The sequence below is a fragment of the Vulpes vulpes genome, chromosome 2 (genome assembly GCF_048418805.1).
Source record: "Vulpes vulpes isolate BD-2025 chromosome 2, VulVul3, whole genome shotgun sequence".
Lineage (NCBI taxonomy): Eukaryota > Metazoa > Chordata > Mammalia > Carnivora > Canidae > Vulpes > Vulpes vulpes.
The window spans coordinates 44290507-44311677 of record NC_132781.1 but is presented as its reverse complement, the minus strand read 5'-3'; the positions used below and the strand labels follow the sequence as shown (position 1 = coordinate 44311677).

Genomic DNA, 21171 nt, shown 5'->3' with positions numbered 1-21171 from the left:
TTTCTATTAACCAAGAGGGATTTTTATGATATACTGAATGATTAAAGCAAGCCACACGATGTGTAAAGTATGAAATCTTTTCTTCATTTCAAGCAATAAACCATCTTTGTATACACCTGTGTGACAGTGAGCATATTAGATATTAACAACTGTCAGTTATTATAAGTTACTCAGGGGATAGGAATGGAGGGACACTACCAGGAAATGAACTTTTTCTTTATATATTTTAGAATTATTTAAACTGTTACAGAAAGAACACTGTACACATACATAATAAAGAAAATTGAAAAGAAAATTGCAGGAATTCTACCTGAGTGACTAAGAAATGTGAATAACATTATCAGCACCAAATCTACTGCAGTTATTTGCCTCAGTATCACCAAGAGTCAAGCAATGATTATAAAAGTTTTTCCCAGATCCCAGAAAAGATAAAGAATTGAGGAGATGAGAAAAAAAATGAATTAAGGGGATCAGGTATCTTTGAAGGCAAAACTGTGGAATAGGGCTAAAAATGGAATTTGTACAAGTAAATGCCAGACCCCTACGTTACCTTTCCTGAACCATTAAGTCAGGTGACTGCCCCAAGCTCAGTAGGAGATCTAACCTAGAAGAGATCTTAGAGATACTGACATTATGAAGCTCTCAATGAAACAGCCAGGCCCCCTTCTGATCATCCACTGTGGGGTCTACCACTTGGCAAGTGTCCTACCACCCAAGTACACAGAACGAGCTTCCAGGTACTGGATTTTGGAGCCTTACCCTTAAATATGAACAAAGAACCAAGAATCACTATGAGTTTGAGAAAAGCCTCTAATGAAAGGCAGGGATCCAAACCAACTAATCAGCAAACAGAAAAGTGAATCTGAGGAAACAGGCAGTAATAGAAGCTCAAGAAACTCTAAAATCAAATTATATTTAATGTCTTCAGAGAGAGAAAAGAAGGCATCACAACCATGAAACATAAACATAAATATATGTGTGTGTAAGAGTGTATCCACCCCTTAGAAAAACTGGTGTAAATTTTAAAAAAGAACGGAAATTAAAAGGTAATAGAAGCACTGAAAGGACAAATCGAGTAAACCTCTCAGAAAGTTGAAAAAAAGATAAATGGAAAACAGAGAAAAGGTAAGAAAGGAACAACAGAAGGCCCAACCTATTTATTACCGGTTAAAAGCAAAAAAACAGAAAATGAAACAGTGAAAAAGGAGGTAGGAAAATGATAGTTTAACAAAATTTCCCAGAACTGAAGATGTGTTTCCAGATGGTAGTAGCCCACCCAATGTCCAGTGCAATGAACTGGAAAAGATGTGTGCTAAGCTCACTATGGGGAGGTTAAAGAACACCCCAAAACACGGGGGAAAAGGACCCTAAAAGTTTCCAGAAGAAAAAAGCTCATCACATTCAAAGGACCAGATATCTCAACTGGCACTGAACTTAAAAACAGTACCTTCAAACATTTCAAAATTATTTCTAACCAGAACTCTTTAACTTAGCTAAACAATGAATCAAGGATATATGTGAGAAGTCCAAAATTGGACCTCTTGTTCTTTCTTAGGAAACTACTAAAGAATGTGGTCTGGCATAATGAGGGAATAAACTAAGAAAATGGAAGACACTAAATTCAAGAAATAGCTGATCCAGGAACGCCTGCGTGGCTCAGTGGTTAAGCGTCTGCCTTCAGCTCAGGTCATGATCCCCGGGACCCGGGATGAGCCCCGCATCAGGCTCCCTGCATGGGGCCTGCTTCTCCCTCTGCCTGTGTCTCTGCCTCTCTCTCTCTCTCTGTGTCTCTCATGAACAAATAAATAAAATCTTAAAAAAAAAAAAAAAAAAAAAAAAGAAAAAGAAATAGCTGATCCAAAAAAGGAGGTATTTGAAGGTAACAGGGACCCCTGGACCAGTGCAGTGGAGCAGGCCTGGATAACAACCAGAAGAGAGTGAAACAGAAGGAACCCCACAATATTAACTTTACACTGAATTTTAGATCCCAAATCCAAAAGAACACAAGGAGAGTCCAAACTAACAACATCTTTTGCATCATTAGTTCTTATTCATAATTATGTCTGTAACAAAATAGGATACATTTAAAATGTGGTTGTTTTAACATAAATTTATGTACTTTAAAAAGGGTATGATGGTCTTATATAAAGTAACACAACTTCATTTAAAGTGAGGCTGAGCTTCTGAAGGCAATCTTTGAATCATATATGCCTCTGTTTTTTACACTGGGACTATCACCATCTCCCATGCACTTTGACTCAGAAGTAGATAAAGAAGATTAAAAAATAATTTCCACAAAGCACTTTGTATTCCTTAGAGAATGGGTATTATCATCATACATTATGTTATTATCTTGTTGAATATGCATGATTGCCAGTACCACACAGAATATATCTAGATATACTTTCCCATCTCATTGCATCATGTGGAGTCAAGCTGAGTGAACTCTAGGCTGTTGTTATTTCAAAGGTCAAATACTCAGAAGCAAACATAAGCTCCAAATAATATGTAATGCTTTTAAAATGGTAAATCATTGATGTGCTTACTGGAACTTTCTTACCTGCTTTAGTTCTAAACTTTAGTTCTAAACTCAGACACATAGTTTTTCAACAGACAATACTAGTTTTAAAGCTTAAGAATAAATATTAAAAATATTAGTTCTTTTCAATTAATTGATGCCAGAGTCTATACCCAGTTTGCACATATTCTTAAAATCTCCAAAAGGAAAGGAAAAAGTAAACTGTTAAATAGAGAATATGCAAAAATAATTATTTGGCACTTAAATTTCATAGTATCTATAAGTAATTATAACTAGTTTCAGAGTCAGTAAAATTTCACTTGTGATACCTACCATATTTTGAAATAAAGGCAAATAATGAAATAAAAAACCCTTATAATTATATTTACTTTTTGCTTTTTAACTAGCAAAATAGTCGTAGCAGTGATTAACGGTTCTCAAAGGTTCCTATCCTAGGAAGTACTCCAAATTTTTATACTCATATTACTAGCCCTTAAATAGGTCAGGTTTGAGTTAAACAGTTTAATTAAGGCAGGCTGGCCCAGAAAAAATCAGGCAGAAAGAGGAGGAAATAATAGGAAGAAAAAAAGGAACAGGATTATAGGGAAACTTTAAGTAAAAAAATCCTTGGCAAATGTGATTTTACTTTATGTGCTGATGAAAGGGAAGGAGTCAAAGAAAAATATTTCAGTTGATAATTAGGCGATTGTGTGAAAACTTTGTTCAGATAGACAACCTAGTGCATGTAATTTAAACAAAATCTCCAGATATGATAATTGCATATTACTGTAAGTGATTATACTTTATTAAATAATGATAGAAACATTATAACCTACTGAATAAAATAAGAATCTATGAGTCCATATCAATATAAATACATATTTAAAATATGAACAATGAAATATTTAGTGGTAGAGAGGCATCAGGTCTACAATTTATTTTTAAATAGTTCAGGAAAAAAGTGAAAAAGCAAATGTGGCAAAATGTTAATGTGGGGAATCTAAGTAAAGAGTATATGGGAATTCTTTGTACTCTTGGAATTTTTCTGAAATATAAAAATAAAAAATTAAAAGAGTTTGCATTAGTAATACAGCTACTACTTATAGATTACCTAGTATCAGCTAGGCATTGTATTAGGCATTTTACCTCATATTATCTTTAATCTTCACAATAGTATTTTAGGGTAGATATTATCATCAATCTTTGTTTTTATTAAAAAAAAATTTTTTTTACGATTTTATTTATTTATTCATGAGAGACAGGAAGAGAGAGAGAGAGAAAGAGAGAAAGAGAGAGAGAGAGAGAGAGAGAGGCAGAGATACAGGCAGAGGGAGAAGCAGGCTCCATGCAGGGAACCTGACATGGGACTGGATCCCAGGTCTCCAGGATCATGCCCTGGGCTGAAGGTGGCGCTAAACTGCTGAGCCATCTGGGCTGCCCAATCCTTGTTTTTAAACACATAAGAAAATGAAGGCCCCAAGTAACTTATCCAAGAACAGAGATCTGATGAGCAGCACAAACCAAATCACACTCCAAAGCTTGTACTCTTTCTACAAGGTGTTAAATATGGTAGTAGTTTAGATAGAGCCCTAGTTCTAGAATTACAGAGATTCAGATTTGAGGATCTGAATCCTCAACATAATTTATCAGTCATGTGATGATAGGCAAATTACTTACCTTAATTTCTTTTTTGTTTTGGACACAGTATTTATTTCTTGGGTTATTGAAGAAATTAAATAAAATAATGCATGTAGAACATTTGAGCACAACACCAAGGCCACTGGTAGGAGTAAAACAGGTCTGTTGATGTTTCCAAGTACTTCATTATATCTTTCCTGAGAAATGCTTTAGACACTGATGAATTCTAAACTGTCGAGATCATATCTAGTTCATTTACTTTTTTATTGTCATAAGACAGTACCTAAAAATTCACCAAACCTAGAGAATTAAGCAGTTCAGACCAACAAATAAATGTCCCTTACCTTAAGCAATAACTACTTCAGTGTTATTACAGATAACACTAAATATTACTGCAGAAGATTTTCTGCAGCTGTTGTGACAAAACCAAATCTACATAAATGGTATAAATAAGACATCTGCCAAATCACATGTTGAAGGTGGTTTTCGACTAAAAATTGAGAATGAAAAGATTGAGGCTGAAAGTACTGAATATGAATTAATCAGAAAAATTAACCTAGGTAAGTCAGCCTAATTCTAGAAACAAAAATTCTGGGCTTCAAATGTCTCTGATAAGGAAAGGACACAGTAAAAATACATCACAACCTAGTGAAATTCCCATCTTTAAGAATGGTAAATTAACTTTAACTCTAGTTATAGGGTTTAAGTTAGCATGTTCATTTATGTTCCAAGCAAACAAAAAACACACTAAAGTACAACAAAAATTTTTCCTACCTTATTGTCTCTTCTATCAGACGATCTGAACTGAAAATAAAATGAAAATGAAAATACTGAAATCAATAAGGCACATTTAAAACTTGTACTTCTTAGTTTTTCTACATGTTAGAGGTTAAATTTTCAGCCATTTATATTAACAGAATATCAAAGACTTATGAAAGCATCTGAAGAATATTCTGGGCCCTGAAATAAATTTAATTCATCCACATGTATAATTTTCATCTTACTTGTATTTGTTAGCTTAAATCTATTTCTTCACAGAAATACTTGATGATTAAAGACAGAACAGTTTTAATGACAGCATAAAGAAATGAAACTTCTTTAATCTAGATAGCTCAAACTTGTCCCCACAACCTATTCAAACCTTAAGAATTACAACCAACTTGTTGAGACAGGATAAGGAAATATAGTTCTGATGTCTATAAGTAGTAATTATTTACACCTTAAAGTTCCTTCCATTTTTGGGGAACAGTTTTGTTTTGGAAACGAAACCAAATTTCAGCTTACAGCCTTTACAATTCAAGAATCTGAATAAAGACACTAAACGCACCTTTGATCTGTAAAATGTTTGCCTATTTATGTTCACACAGTGGAAAGGAAAAAGTCTATTTTAGGAAGGAATTCATAGGTATCAAGGTAAAGGTGCTGCTTTATGGCAGAATGCATGAAAACTAACTCCCAAGGTGCACAGCAGGTTCTTTTTTTTTTTTTTTTTTTTTTTTAAGATTTTATTTATTTATTCATGAGAGGCAGAGAGAGAGGCAGAGACAGAGGCAGAGCGAGAAGCAGTCTCCTCACAAGGAGCCTGATGTGGGACTTGATCCCGGACCCTGGGATTGTGCCCTGAGCCAAAGGCAGGGGCTCAACCGCTGAGCCACCCAGGCGTCCCTGCACAGCAGGTTCTTAATTGAATACCTGCACATTTTTTTCTAACTACTTTGCAAAATAATTTCTAAGTTCACGGTATCAACTAATAACTGGAAGTTTCATAATAAAGTAGTAGACCAGGAGATCTAAGTTATTAATGTATGAATTAGGAGACAAAAATGAACTTTAAAAAGTGTCATAAATACCTTCTATAAGCCCTATGATTGAGAATTTCAAAAATAACATGGGGCGTCTGGGTGGCTCAGTCAGTTAAGTGTCTAACTCTTGGTTTAGGCTCAGGTCCTGATCTCAAGAGTCATGAGATGGAGCCCCAAGTCAGGTCCATGCCCAGCATGGAGCCTGCTTAAGATTCTCAATCTTCCCTTGCTCCTTACCCCTAAAAAACAAACAAAACAAACAAGCAAAAAAACCAAAACCCAAACTTCAAAAATTACAAAGATAGTGGAGGAATTAAGAGTAGACTATGTGGCTTTTGAATGCTGTCTCTACCACTTACTAGCAATCGGACATTAGGTAAATTACCCTATGCCTACATTTTTTTCAACTGTAACGGGAATGATAAGCAAAAACACTCCACCTCTACTTGTTAAGAGGATTAGAGAGGTTTATATATAGTGATTAGAACAGAACCTGGTACACGGTAAGCACTAAGTATTTTTTGCTATTTATTACAGCAGTTTCTCAGTAACTATGCACTAATTCTAAATCTAAGCATATAAAAATAAATAAATAAATCTAAGCATAAAGTTGATAATAAATTTCCAAATAAACCCACTGCTCTGGTGAATTCTATTGATAAATATGATAAACATTTATTTTGTTAATAAATGTTGTATGGAAGTACCCTGGAAAAGAAGTGCATCAAACAGGAGCTACAAAGATAAGTAAGGTACTAACTTCTACAGACTTTACCAAGGAGACAGAGAATATATATGCCTACAGGCATCTTGGTAAGGTGGTCATAAGCTCACAAAAGAGGGAGTAGTTAACTATAATTGGGTTAATATCTCCTTGTTCAACACAATGGTCTGGTTGACTGTTCTCATTAAAGCCTTAGTATACTGAAGGTCAAGAGAAAAAAAAGACATTTTAAGATTCAGGAAGTATAATTTGAAAGTAAATAATTATATTGCCAATCACAGCAAACCAGTTTTTAAAAAAATATTTTATTTATTTATTTGAGTGTGCGCTCACACACACAAGCCGGGGGTGGGGCAGCGGGAGAGGGAGAAGCAGAAGCTGACTCCCTGCTGAGCAGAGAGCCAGACAAGGGCTGAATCCCAGGACCCTAGGGGCATGACCTGAGTTGAACAGAGATGCTTAACCGACTGAGCCACTTGAGTGCTCTCAAACCAGTTTCTTTTTTTAAGATATTATTTATTTGAGAGAGAGCACAAAAGAGTGAGAGAGCATGAGCAGAGGGAGGGGCACATGGAGAAGGAGAAGCAGACTCCCTGCAGAGCAGGGAGCCCATGCAGGCTCCATCCCAGGACCTGCGACCATAACCTAAGGCAGATGCCTAACAGACTGAGCCACCCAGGTGCCCCTCTTCAAACCAGTTTTGTGTTAATAGCCTTATCTTTTAAATAACCTTATTTTTTTATGAAGATAAAATCAAATAAACTACTAAATTAAGTGCAAAAGAACAGACTATTAATTTTGTTAATTTTTCTAAAAATAATGACAGCTAATAGTTATGGAGAGATTATGAGCCATGTACTGTTCTAAATGCCATAAGAAAATAAAATTACAGTAGTCTCCCTTTGTCCAAGAAGGATACATTTCAAGACCCCCAGAGAATGTCTGAAACCATGGATAGTACTGAAACCTATGTATACTATGTTTTTTTTCCTATTCATACATACCTATGATAAAGTTTAATTTGTAAATTATGCACCATAAGAGATTACAATAACTAAGAATAAAATAGGATTGTAACAATATACTGTAATAAGTTATGTGAATGTGATCTTTCATTCTCAAAATATCTTACTGTACTCACCTTTCGTTTTGTGATAATATGAGGTGATAAAATGCCTATGTGATGAGATGAAGTGAGGGGAATGAACAGTAGCATTAGGCCACTACTGACCTTCTGACAATATGTCAGAAGGAAGATCACCTGCCTCTGGACCACAGGTAACTGAAATCATGAAAAGTGAAACCGCAGATAAGAGGAGACTAACTGTATAGGCCAATATCCTGATAAATACAGATGTAAAAATCCTATACAAAATGTCAGCAAACCAAATTGAATACATTAAAAAAAGATCATACACCATGATTAAGTGGGATTTATTCCAGAGATGTAAAGATGATTTGACATCTACAATCAATGGGATACATCACACTAACAAAATGAAAGATAAAAATCATGATTATCTTAACAAATGCAGAAAAAGCATCTCGCAAAATTCAACATCCATTTATGATAAAAACTCTCAACAAAGCAGGTACAGAAGAAATGTATCTCAATATAAGGATCATATACAACAAGCTCACAACTGATATCCTCTATGATGAAAAGCTGAAAGCTAAGATCAGAAACAAAGATGCCCACTCTTGTCACTTTTATTCAATATAGTTTTAGAAGTCCTAAACAGACCAAGGAGGTAACAAAAAGAAAAAAAAAAAAAAAAAAAAGCATCCAAACTGCAATGAAGGAAGCAACTGTCACTATGTGCAGGTGACATATAAAAAACCCTAAAGACTCAATAAAAAAACTGTTAGAATAAATGAATTCAGTAAAGTTGCAGAATGCAAACCCATGACTCAAAAATCTGTCTTATACACTAATAATAAACTATCAGAAAGAGAAATTAAGAAAATCCCATTTACAACTGCATCAAAAAGAACAAAATACCTAGGAATATATTTAAACACAGGTGACATTAATACAAGACACTGAAGAAGGCATAAATAAGTGGAAAGATATTCCAAGCTCATGGATTAGAAGAATTAATGTTAAAATGGCCATACTGTCTAGAGCAATATGTAGATTCAATGTAATTCCTATCAAAATTCCAACAGCATTTTTTTACAGAAACAAAACAAACCATCCCAAGATTTGTAAAGAATCATAAAAGACCCTGAATAGCCACAACAATCATGAGGAAGAAAAACTAAGCTGGAGGCATCATGCTCCCTAATTTCAAATTATATTACAAAGCTATAGTAATTAAAAAAGTATGATACTAGCATAAAAGCAGACATAGATCAACAGAACAGAACAGAAAGCCCAGAAATAAAGCCACACATATATAGTCAATTTATGACAAAGGAGCCAAGAATACACAAGGGGGAAAGGACAATTTCTTTAACAAATGGTTTTGGGGAAACTGGACAGCCACTGCAAAAGAATAAAACTGGAACACTATCTTACACCAAACACAAAATTAACTCAAAATGGATTGGGGAACTGAACATAAGATTTGAAACCATAAAACTTTCAAAAGAAAATGCAGGCAGTAAGCTCCTTGACATAGATCTTGGTGATGATTTTTTTGTATTTGATACCAAAAACAACAAAAGCAAAAATAAATAAATGGAACTACATCAAATGAAAAATATTTTTTCTTCCAAACTGAAAAATTTCTGTACAGCAAAGGAAACAATCAACAAAATAAAAAGGCAACTTAACTGAATGCAAGAAAATATTTGCAAATCATATATCTGGTAAATGGCTAATATTCAATATGTAAGGAACTCATATCAGTAGCAAAACAAGACAAAACAAAAACCAACAAAACACCCAATCTGAATAAAAAGTGGCCTAAGATCTGAATAAATGTTTTTCCAAAAAAAAAAAAGATATATCAATGGCCAAAAGATACATGAAAAGAAGCATCTTAATCATCAGGGAAATGCAAATCAAAATCACGGTAAGATATCACCTCATACTTGTTAGAATAGCTATTATCAAAAAGACTAGAAATAACAACTGTTGAAATTATGTGGAAAAAAGGGAACCCCTGTGCACTGATGGTGGGAATGTAAACTGGTGCAGCCACTATGGAAAATAGTATGGAGGTTCTTCAAAAAATTAAAAATATAACTACTACCATGATCCAGCAATTCCACTTCTGAGAACTGAAATAAAAAGTGAAAAATAGAAAGCAGTAATAATAACTCAAAAAAAAATACATATCCCCATGTTTACCGCAGCATTATTTACAAAAGCCAAGTTATGGAATCAACCTAACTTCATCAACAGGTGAATGGATAAGGAAATTGTGATACGGGAATGCCTGGGGGGCTCAGCGGTTGAGTATCTATCTGCCTTCGGCTCATGGCGTGATCCTGGGGTCCCGGGATGGAGACTCATATCAGGCTTCCTGTATGGAGCCTGCTTCTCCCTCTGCCTATGTCTCTGCCTCTCTTTCTGTCTCTTATGAATAAGTAAATAAAATCTTAAAAAAAAGAAATTGTCATAAATACAATAAAATATTACTCAGTGGTAAAAAAAGAATGAAATATTGCCCTTTTCAACATGGATGGACCATGAGAGCATTATGCTAAGTGAAATAAGACAGAGAAAGATAAATACCACATGATCTCTCATATGTGGAATGTAATACACTCCCTCACCCAAGAGTAGATATCATTCTCATAATTTACACATAAATGGAGACTGAAAGAAGTAATCTAATCATTGGTCACAATTATTAGCAGAGGTGGGATTCAAATTCAGTCTGACTTCAGAAATTTGGCTCTTACTGTCTCAATAAATGATAGCTCTCTTCCTCTCTTCTTCTACAATCAGTTTTAGTTTTCCCTACTACTTTTAGATAATGACTTCTCTCTACTTTAATAAAAATCTATACTCTTAAGATTTATTCCATTTCTCTATTCTTCCCCTTTCCTCTCATCTAGCAACCTTTATGTCACTGGAGGATCTCTCTATTCTAAATTTTATTGTTCTAGGAAGCAATTTAATTTTTTTTAAATTTTTTTTTTATTCATTTATGATAGTCACAGAGAGAGAGAGAGAGAGAGAGAGAGAGAAAGAGAGAGGCAGAGACACAGGCAGAGGGAGAAGCAGGCTCCATGCAGGGAGCCAGACGTGGGATTCGATCCTGGGTCTCCAGGATCACGCCCTGGGCCAAAGGCAGGCGCCAAACCGCTGCACCACCCAGGGATCCCTAGAAAGCAATTTAAATAGCTAGGACAGACTATCCATATTCTAGACAACAGTTCTTTGACCCCTTTCACCCCAAAGAATGAACAACATATGAATGCTCCTATAATTTCTTTAGTCTTTTTCAGATTTGGTAACTTTTCTCCTTGTTCACAGTCATCATTCAATTTTTGTCTTAATAACCAAGTAAACAGTTCCTCAACAGGTTCTTGAGATAAATAAAATTAACTCAGTTCTCCTAATTTTTAAAAATGTAAAATAGAATTCAGCAACATATAAAAAGAATTATGCACCATGACTAAGTGCGGTTAATTCCAGGAATGCAAGATGGCTTCAATATTCAAAAATCAGGATATAACCAAAAAAACTAAAAGGCAACCTACGGAATAGAAGATATTTGCAAATGACGTATCTGATAAAGGGTTAGTATCCAAAATATATAAAGAACTTATTAGACTTAACACCCAAAAAACAAATAATCCAATTAAAAATGGGTAGAAGACATGAATAGACACTTCTTCAAAGAAGATATCCAGGGGATCCCTGGGTGGCTCAGCAATTTAGTGCCTGCCTTCGGCCCAGGGCGTGATCCTGGAGACCTGGGATTGAGTCCCACGTCGGGCTCCCTGCATGGAGCCTGCTTCTCTCCCTCTGCCTATGTCTCTGCCTCTCTCTCTCTCTCTCTCTCTGTCTTTCATGAATAAATTAAATATTAAAAAAAAAGATATCCAGATGGCCAACGGACATATGAAAAGCTGCTCAACATCACTCATCATCAGGGAAATGCAAATCAATAACACAATGAGATACCACTTCACACCTGTCAGAATGACTAAATCAACGATACAAGAAACACAGGGTGTTGGTAAGGATGTGGAGAAAGGGAAACCCTCTTACACTATTGGGGGTAGTGCAAACTAGTGTAGCCACTCTGGAAAACAGTATGGAGGGTCCTCAAGAAATTAAAAATAGAACTACCATATGATCCAGTAATCACACTATTAGGTATTTACCCAAAAGATGCAAAAATACTAATTCAAAGGGATACATACACTCTGCTGCTTATTATCTACAATAGCCAAATTATGGAAACAGCCCAAGGGTCCACAGATTGATGACTGGATAAAGAAGATGTAGTGTGTGTAAATATATATAATGGAATATTTACATGCATAATATTTATATATATAAAGTAATATGCTAAGTGAAATGAGTCAGTCAGAGAAAGACAAACCTTGTATGATTTCACTTATATGTGGAATTTAAAAAACAAAACAAATGAGCAAAGGGGAAAAAAAGACGTGGGATGGAGGGGAAACCAAGAAATAGACTCTCAACTATAGAGAATTGATGGTTACCAGAAGGGAGGTGGATGGAGGAATGGTTTATTTTTATTTTTTTTAATTTTTATTTATTTATGATAGTCACAGAGAGAAAGAGAGGCAGAGACATAGGCAGAGGGAGAAGCAGGCTCCATGCACCGGGAGCCCGATGTGGGATTCGATCCCGGGTCTCCAGGATCGCGCCCTGGGCCAAAGGCAGGCGCCAAACCGCTGCGCCACCCAGGGATCCCTGGAGGAATGGTTTAAATAGGTGATGGGGATTAAGGAGTACACTTGAGATGAGCACTGAGTGTTGTATAAAAGTGCTGAATCACTATATTTTGCACCTGAAACTAATACTACACAGTATGTTAACTAAGTGGAATTTAAATACAATTTTTTTAAAAAAATTATTCAAAAATTAATCAATGTAACCCTCCATATATGAGCAGGCTAAAAAGCATTTGACAAAATACAACACCCATCATGAGAAACATTCTCAGAAAAATTAGAGGAATACTCGCTCAATTTGATAGAGGATTTACAAAAACTTAACAGCTAGCATTATACTTAACAGTGAAAGACTGGGCGTGCCTGGGGGGCTCAATCGGTTAAGTGTCTGCCGTTGGCACAGGTCATGATCCCAGAGTCCTGGGGTTGAGTACCCCATCGGGCTCCCTCCACAGTAGGGAATCTGCTTCTCCCTCTCCTTCTCCCCTCCCCGCTGCTCAGGCTCTCTCTTGTCCATGCAAACTCTTTCTCTCAAATAAATAAAAATCTTAAAAAAAAAAAAAAAAAAAGGCAGTAAAAGATTAAACACTTCTCTGTAAGATCTGGCACGGGGCAAGGAACCCCATTCTTACCAGTCTTATTCAACATAGTGCTGGAAATTCTAGCCATGCAATAAAGCAAGAAATGGAAATAAAAGGTATACAGATTGGAAAGGGAGAAATAGATCTTTATTTGCAGATGACAAGATTGTCTACATAGTAAATCTCAAATAATCTATATAAAAATTCCTAGAATGAGTTCAGCAAGGTTGCATTATAAATATGCAAAAATCAATTGTATTTCTATGTACTAGCAAAAAACATGTGGACCAAACTTAAAAAGAATGCCATTTATAACTGTTTAAAGAAAAACAGGAAAAAAAAAAACAAAGAAAAACAGGCATAAATCTAATAAAACTATACAGAACTTGTGTACAAGTTCAGAATTTGTATAGACACAACATTGATGAAGAAATCAAAGAAGACCTAAATAAATGGAGACATACACCACATTCATGGGTTGGAAAACTCAACAGAGTAATAAAGATGTCAATTCTCCCCAAACTGATTTATAAATTTAATGCAATTCCTAGATCTAGACAAGATTATTGTAAAATTTATAAGAAAGCCAAATAATTAGTATAGGTTAAAGCAATTCTGAAAAAAGAATAAATGAGAGGAATCAATTTACCCAAATTTAATACTTATTACATAGCTGCAGTAATCAAGACTGTTGGAGAAAAAAAAAGATCATGATACTGGCAGAGGGATAAACAATGGAACAGAAAAGCTAAAAATTTAAAAACTGAAGTGTTGACCAATGTACCAAACAGCAACAATAGTTACACAAATCCAATCCCAAGTTAGACTGAATATAAAGGTACATACCTTAACTAGTATTATTGTGGTGAAACGGTGTTAAAAAAAACAAACAGAACCTAATATGGAAAATACATTTCAATCTAACTAAACTCAAGTGAATCTGCCTAGATAAAAATGAAAAAACAGAAAGCTAAGCATTTCACACAAATCATCAGAAAACCATCTAGATATACTTCATTATAATTATCTGATTTCTATAAGATATGAAAATTTCTTGTGGATTTGTTCTTGACCACAGATCTCAGAGCTAAAGTTCTACTAGCTAATAAATCACCCTAACTGCTAGACTCTGATTGGAAAACAAAGCCATTCTGTTTTCTATTCAAAGATAATGTCCTTGAAGAAGTGAGGTTGAAATGGCCACTAAGGAACAACTTTTTGTGTCATTTCATAGCAAGAAAATTCTTTGATGTTGTTTGTAGCACATAGATATAACCCTTGTTTTATGTAATGAGTATGTTCCTTAAAAGGTACCCTTTCTGAAAGTAACATTTTGGCCATTTTAAGTCATATTTTAAATGTAATAAGACCATTCTATTTACATAAATTATATTAAGTATCTTACAAGGCAAATACTCATGCCTTCATTTTCCATATTTTTTTTTGTAGAAAACTAATTTTCAATAATAGGTTTTCTTAAAACACATTTTCATTAAGATAGGTCATTTTAAATATTTCAAATTCACAATTTATCCTCATATAATGGTAATTTTATAGCATCATCTGAACTGCAGTCAAAGAAAACAGTTGGCTGGATTCCCCTGAAAAGGAAACCAACCTAAAAGGCTTTCTTACTTATTGAAGAAAACAAAATTATAATCCCAAATATCCTATCCTATGGAGGAAGGAGGTCCTCCCTCCCAGTGGCATCCTTAGCTTATACAATGGCAAATACAGAGGAAGGCCAGTGATTTCTAAGTTTCATATTGCCCAAAGTCACTCATTTACCCTAAGCCCTCCTGAATAGACACCATTCATTCCAAGCATTTTTGATATTGTGGATACCAATTCAACAACAGAGTGGTTCCATAAAGATGGCATAAAGATTATAAAAGTCAAATTTAAAATTGCTTTCCTTTGGGGAATAATATATACAACGAAGTGGAATTATCCTTCTTAAACAAGTACTTCATAACAGCTCAAAGGCATTCCATAAAGTCATCTAGAGTCTATAAGCAACAAGTTTCTGTTTCTCTCAAGACCAATTTAAATTAGGTGAAAACAAGGAGTCAAATTTCATCACCAATTATTGAACAGTGGAATCACCAAAGCAACATTTAAATAATTCTTTTTAATAATTAATTTTCCCCAACACACACACTGCAAATGGCACAAATTTCAGGGGAAAAAAATGGGATTTCAAGCACATATTTTAAAGCAATTTAAACCAAAAAAAAAAAACCCATAAGAATTTGGCAAAATCACTTAAATAACACCTAATTAGAATCCTTTTATTCTATTAAGTACATAATAAACAAGTAAACAAATAAGAAGATAAGCAAGTGCATAATAAATAATTTTATTTCTTTAAATTTATTTATTTATTTTAATATTTATTTATTTATTTATGATGGACATAGAGAGAGAGAGAGATGCAGAGACACAGGCAGAGGGAGAAGCAGGCTCCATGCAGGGAGCCTGACATGGGACTTGATCCCGGGTCTCCAGGATCATGCCCTGGGCTGAAGGTGGCACTAAGCCGCTGAGCCACCAGCCTGCCCAAAGGGATCAGTTTTAAAATTGTTATTTATGGAGATCCCTGGGTGGCTCTCTCTCTGTGTCTCTCATGAATAAATAAATAAAATCTTTAAAAAAATTTAAAAAAATAAAACTGATCCCTTTGTAAACTGCAACCAATCGTATCATTTACAGCAAACACTGTGGTGATGCAGTCTTTTACTGGTAGTTAAACAGAGAGACCCTTAAGATCTAGGTCTTATTTATTTTTGTATACACTCTCTTTTTAAAAAGATTTTATTTATTTCTTTTAGAGAGAGAGAGAAAGAGAGAGAGAGACAGCAGGAGCAGGGGAAGAGCAGAGGGGGGAGAGAGAGGGGGAAGGAATCTCAAATAGACACTGGCTCAATCTCAGGATCCTGAGGTCACGACCTGAGCTGAAACCAAGAATCGGACGTTCAATTGAGTCACCCAGGTGCCCCTGCATATATATATCTACTGAAACAGATAGATAAGTGAATACAATTAAGCTGTAATAGGATACAAAAGACTGTTTTAGTGCAAACAGATATTTATTTTATAGATACCGTCTGGGAAATAGAGAAAAAAGGATGAAAGTATAAATTATTTGCAATCCCTATTCCATTAACATTATATATGGTAGCTTATTTCCTTTCCTTATTTCCTTTGGCATAGAAATTTTGTTTTCTAATTACATGAAGTTACCTAAGGACAAAAAGTAAAGCATCAGACTCAGAATTCTAATTTAGGGAGAAAAAAAAGAGAAAAGTTAAAGCTAAATTATTAGCAGTGAGTTCTTTAAAATCAATAGACTTATTTTTTAGAAGAGTTTTAGGTTTACAGAAATATTTAGCAGAAAGTAGAGTTCCCATGCACCCATTTTCCCCTATCAATATCTTTTAGTGTGGTACATTACAATTGATGAGCCAATATTGGTCATCATTATATAAAATCCATAGTTTACATTAGGGTTCACTCTTTCGTGTTGTTCTACAGGTTTTAACAAATGCATAATGTCATGTACCCATCATTACAATGTCATACAGAATAGCTTCACTGCCCGTGTGCTCCACCTACTTACTTACTCTTCTTCCTCTTCTCCCCCACCCTGCCCCTCGCCGAACCCTTGGAACAGCTCATCTTTCTACTGTTGATAGTTTTGCCTTTTGTGCTACAATTGGAATTACACACACAGTATGTGGCCTTTTCGGACTGGCTTCTTTTGAGCATTTAATGGCTCCTCCATGTCTTTTGGGGCTTGCTAGGTTACTTCCTATATAACTGAATAATATTCCATTGTATGGATGTACTGTTCTATGGGTGCTTCCAAGTTCTGGCAATTATGAGTAAACATTTGTGTGCAGGCTTTTGTTTGGACATAAGTTTTCAATTCATTTAGATAATACCCAGGAGCATGACTGCTGGACCATATGGTTAGATTACATTTAATGTTTTAATGAAGCTGCCAAACTGGCTCCCAAAGTGGCTATACCATTTTGTATTCCACCAGCAGTGAGAGTTCCTACTGCTCCACATCCTTACCAACATTTGATGCTGTGTTTTGGATTTTAGCCATTCTAATAGGTATATAGTGGTATCTGATTGTTTTAATTTGCAATTCCCTAATGACATGATGCTGAATATATTTTCATATGCTTATTTGCCATCTGCTTATCTTCTCAGATGAATTGTCTGTTCTGATCTTTTCCCTACTTTTTAATTGTTGAATTTTTTAAAAAAAGATTTTATTTATTTATTCATGAGAGACACAGAAAGAGAGAGGCAGAGATACAGGCAGTGGGAGAAGCAGGCTCTATGCACAGAGCCTGATGTGGGACTTGATCCCAGGACTCCAGGATCATGCCCTGAGCCATCCAGGCGTCCCATAATTGTTGAATTTTAAGAGTCCTTTGTATATTTTGGGTAACAGTCTTTCATCAGATAGGTGTTTTGCAAATATTTTCTTCCCATCTGTAGCTTTTTTCATTTCTTTAAAAAAGATTTTATTTATTCATGAGAGAGAGAGAGAGAGAGAGAGGCGCAAAGACACAGGCAGAGTGAGAAACCTAAACATACATGGTTGATAGAGTTCAAAGTGCTTTCATGTTTTAGTCTTTCTCTTGCCTTGGAATCCCTTTACCTTATTCTCAACATAAATTGCTTATATCTTAAAGTCCAGCTCAAAAGTCACATCCTTTGTGAAGCCTTTCCCATTATCTATACACCCAGGAAGAACTAATTATTCTTTTTTTATAATATTATGCTTTCATTATTTTGTTTTTTATCAATTCATTAATGAATAAACAAGCATTTAGGATATATCAGACACTGTACTATGCAGTGGAGGAAAAATATCTTAAATTTGTAAAGCTTACAAAGTTTTTTTTGCAAATGGTGTCTCATTTAATACTTTAAGAATATATCTTATAAGATATCATAATTATGTTTATTATTTCTCCAACTAGAATGAATTCCCAAGGAGTGGAGGCTGAGTCTAATTCATCTTTGACTCCCTAGAGCCTAGTATAGTACCTAGCACACAGGAGACACTCATTTAATACTTGTTAAATAAATGAGTAACAAGATACTTGTTAGATTAATACAGTAGCAATCATAGTTAACAGGGCAGACAGAGGATATATATGTCACATTATGCAAACATATCTGGGAAGATAAATTCCTCACTACAGCAGAGTATCTCCAACTCTGTTTTACTGTATAACAAAGCCATGTACTAACTGAAGATAGATTTGATTTCCAAATGAGTTCTGCATAAAAGCTCCAAACTAGGTTATTTTGCCTTATAAAACTGTATACTGGGGATCCCTGGGTGGCGCAGCGGTTTGGCGCCTGCCTTTGGCCCAGGGCGCGATCCTGGAGACCCGGGATCGAATCCCACATCGGGCTCCCGGTGCATGGAGCCTGCTTCTTCCTCCGCCTGTGTCTCTGCCTCTCTCTCTCTCTCTCTGTGGCTATCATAAAAAAAAAAAAAAAAAAAAAAAAAAAAAAAAAAAACTGTATACTACCACATGAATATGAAAATAAGAAAAGTATTATTCAGAGTTCTATTAAGTTGCTTTGTCATCTATTTCAATATGGAAGACAACTGCACCACCTGAGACAAATGGGGCTTCAACATGTAATTTTAAAATATCCCATAAATGGGGGATCCCGGGGTGGCTCAGCGGTTTGGCGCCTGCCTTCAGCCCAGGGCCTGATCCTGGAGACCCTGGATCGAGTACCACATCGGGCTCCCTGCATGGAGCCTGTTTCTCCCTCTGCCTATATCTCTGCCTTTCTCTCTGTGTCTCTCATGAATAAATAAATAAAATCTTAAAAAAAAAAATCCCATAAATGAAATGATAGATAACACAGTGAAATAAATACTATCAGTCCTCATATGTTAAAAATTCAAGTCTCTATTATATGAAAGACCCCTAATATAGGTAAGGGATATATCTCAAGATCTTTGCATATTCTCATATTTATGGCTCAACTAATACATGTAGCTTCTTCTATAAGCTTCTCATTTTTCTACTTAGGAACACCACTTTTTTTTTAAAAGATTTATTTATTTATTCATGAGAGACACACAGAGAGAGGCACAGACACACACAGAAGGAGAAGCAGGCTCCCTGCAGGGAGCCCAATGTGGGACTGATCCTGGACCACAGGCGTCCCAGTAGCACCACTTTTTGTAGGATCACTTCATTAGCATTATCTTTATAATGGTGTTTTCTCCAAGGAGTGATGTTTCACAAAGAAATAAAAGTATATGTATGTATGTATGTATGTATATGAACCATTTCAGGTAGTTACCAAGTAAATAATAACAAGCAGGGGCACCTGGGTGGCTTAGTGGTTGAGAGTCTGCCTTTGACTCAGTTCGTGATCCCAGGTCGTGGGACTGGGTAATCTGACCATCATTTAATTGGAGTCATATGGTATTTATTACACAACAAATGTACATATGATTACACCAAAAACTTTTGGGATAAAGCCACTCCTTGTAAAAATCACTAAATTATGGTGATCATATGTCTTATACTTTTCAAATATGATCATGCTCCATTAACACAATTAAAATTTAATTTCACAAAGACATTTAGAAGTATTAGAAGTATTTCTAACATTAGAAGTATTTCAAATTATATTTAAGGCATGTAAATTAACAATGCACATAAAAGGTTTTCGTCTTTAGTATTTGCTTTTCTTAGTCTCTAAAACCCTCATTATGTTTTGTTTCATATAGACATGCCTTACAAAGCTTCTTTACATGCATTTATCTTAGCAACTGTGTGATGTGGATACCATAAAAATCGGTTTAGATTGAGTACATACTAATTGTCCAAAAAGATACAAGGTTCTCTCTTCAGTATAATTTGGATCAAATTAGATTCTGAATAATGATCATAGCAACAGCAAAAGCTTACATTTCTGTAAGGGCTTAGCAGTTTATAGGAAAAAAAAATCGGTTTAGAGAAGCAGTGTAGTATTGCAGAAGCAACACAGAGGATCAGCTTTAATTAGCTGTGGGACCTCCGAGAAATCTAGCTAAAATCATGAGACAAAAAATGAAGCCATTTTCATTGTTTTTAAAACACCTATGTAAAATATTTCCACAACCACAACTCTGGATCATTTAACCCAAATGACAAGTCTGGTAAATTAAAAAAATTCAAAATATTAATAGTCTAAACATATGCTAAGAAGAAAAGTCATAAGAAAAATTGTTAGTAGAGAAAAGGTAAGCCTCTGACAATATAGTAGTTCTTTACTTACTCATGAACATATTTACACCTAAGTGTACAAGTATATGTACCATCTCAGATAATAACAACCATATCTGCTGAAGTCAATGGAATGAAAACAAAACATATTCTCAATACTGTAATTGATTCTGTGTATTTAAATGTAACTTGCTTTATACAACAGTCCTGTATTTAAAAAGTTAGGTAAAACGAATTCTTTCGATTTTTTAAGTGCTTTTAATTGTGTAAAATGTCTTAACTCTTAAGCCATTCTTCCTAAAAATCATGTAACATAAAGGGACAGCTACAATCCCATTACAAAAAAAAAAAAAAACAAAAACAAAACAAAAAAACAGAAAAAACCAAAACAAACCAAAACAAACAAACAAACAAAAAAACCCCACCCCAAAGCCAAGACACAGGGAGGTCACATCACCTGCTTTTCAGAAAAATGTAAAGCAACTGATCTTTCAAACCTTAATAACATTATGCATGCTGAATCCCTAAAATAAGAAAAATAAAACTTGAAAAAAAGCAAGTCACAAGGAGGCAGTATGATGTGGGACAAATATGGAACCAGGTTAGGAAATACGGATTTGAATTTTTATGAAACCTTGGCCTATGTCCTTTCTGAATCTTGTTTCTATCTATAAATAAGAGAGAGAAGCATCTGCCAAAGACTGTTAATATATACCATAGAAGAATTTGATTTTTAATAATTTATCACCTTAACAATATTCCCTTTAGTTCTCAAAATCAAATTTCATATGTAAATATAGCATCTGGACCA

General features: G+C 34.9%; 1 protein-coding gene across 6 annotated transcripts in view; it reads right to left on the bottom strand.

Annotated features, from left to right (window-relative positions):
* The window catches only part of GOSR1 (golgi SNAP receptor complex member 1), a 69858-nt gene that overhangs the window by 22487 nt on the left and 26200 nt on the right, over window positions 1–21171 (bottom strand). For 4 of the 6 annotated variants that reach the window (XM_026016114.2, XM_026016113.2, XM_072747910.1 and 1 more), the window contains exon 7: window positions 4931–4960. In XM_026016114.2, coding sequence (XP_025871899.1) covers window positions 4931–4960 — 30 coding nt within the window. Of the gene's footprint in view, window positions 1–4094; window positions 4299–4930; window positions 4961–21171 lie in introns of those variants that run through there. The other 2 variants (XM_026016115.2, XM_072747912.1) reach the window with 1 other exon arrangement.